This window comes from Amphimedon queenslandica, unplaced genomic scaffold (genome assembly GCF_000090795.2).
Source record: "Amphimedon queenslandica unplaced genomic scaffold, v1.1 AMPQUscaffold_11978, whole genome shotgun sequence".
In the NCBI taxonomy this organism is placed as follows: Eukaryota; Metazoa; Porifera; class Demospongiae; order Haplosclerida; family Niphatidae; genus Amphimedon; species Amphimedon queenslandica.
The window spans coordinates 956-1,829 of NW_003547783.1; the positions used below are offsets into that span (position 1 = coordinate 956).

The 874-nt window shown below is 33.6% G+C and overlaps 1 protein-coding gene across 1 annotated transcript in view; it reads left to right on the forward strand.

Moving 5' to 3' along the window:
• Positions 1 to 232: 232 nt before the first annotated feature.
• Positions 233 to 874, forward strand: part of LOC109588606 (chitinase-like protein PB1E7.04c) — a 5,926-nt gene continuing 5,284 nt past the window's right edge. Inside the window, exons 1-2 of the mRNA XM_020004751.1 lie at positions 233 to 287; positions 333 to 637. Of these exons, the coding sequence (XP_019860310.1) occupies positions 233 to 287; positions 333 to 637 (360 nt within the window). The remainder of the gene's footprint in view (positions 288 to 332; positions 638 to 874) is intronic.

The following is an 874-nucleotide window of genomic DNA, read 5'->3' on the forward strand; positions in this document are numbered from 1 at the left end:
GTCACTTCTATAACTTCTTTTTCATCTCCAACTCTTTCATTGACAGCTCCTTCATCCATATCTTCTTCATCATCAATTATTGGTCTGGCTTCTGGGATATCAATTGCACTACTAATTATAATAATTGGTATGTACATTATAATCAAATGTTGTCATTAATATGTACATTGTAGTTGTTATAGTAATTGTAGTGGTAGCAGCAACAGTTCGATTTAAAAAGAGAACAGGAAGAATGGAAGTAATTAATGACGTTACAATACTGAAGAGGAATGAAAATAACAATCAAAGTACTGTAATTTATTTATTCATTTATAAACAAGGTTTACTTATAGGTTCACAAGAGCAAGAACTATCATTAGTTAATCCACATTATGAGAATGTACATCTACCAGTTCCACAATCAGAACTATCAATGGAAGAATGTGCTGCTTATGGTGTAGTGGAAGGTACTAGATTCCCACAGTATGAGACTGTAGATCTACCAGCTCCACAGTCAGAGGGAGACTATGAACTACCAGTAAAAGAATGTGCTGCTTATGGTGTAGTAGAGAGTGCTGGATTCCCACAGTATGAGACTGTAACATTAACAGTTCCTCAGTCGGAACTATCAATGGAAGAGTGTGCTGCTTATGGTGTAGTAGAGGGTAATAGACTTTAGAATTAGGGTGTGTGCTGGACTGGATTTGGTAAATTTTAACAATTAAAAAATTTTATTTAAAAATTCAATACCATTGTAAACATTACTATATATGGTTAGTTTCCACATAGAATAGTAATATTAGGGTAAGTCAAAATGAAGTTCTTATTGATATTAATTCTTGCACTAATACAGAGTGTGCTGCTTATGGTGTAGTAGAAGGTAGTAGATAAGTAC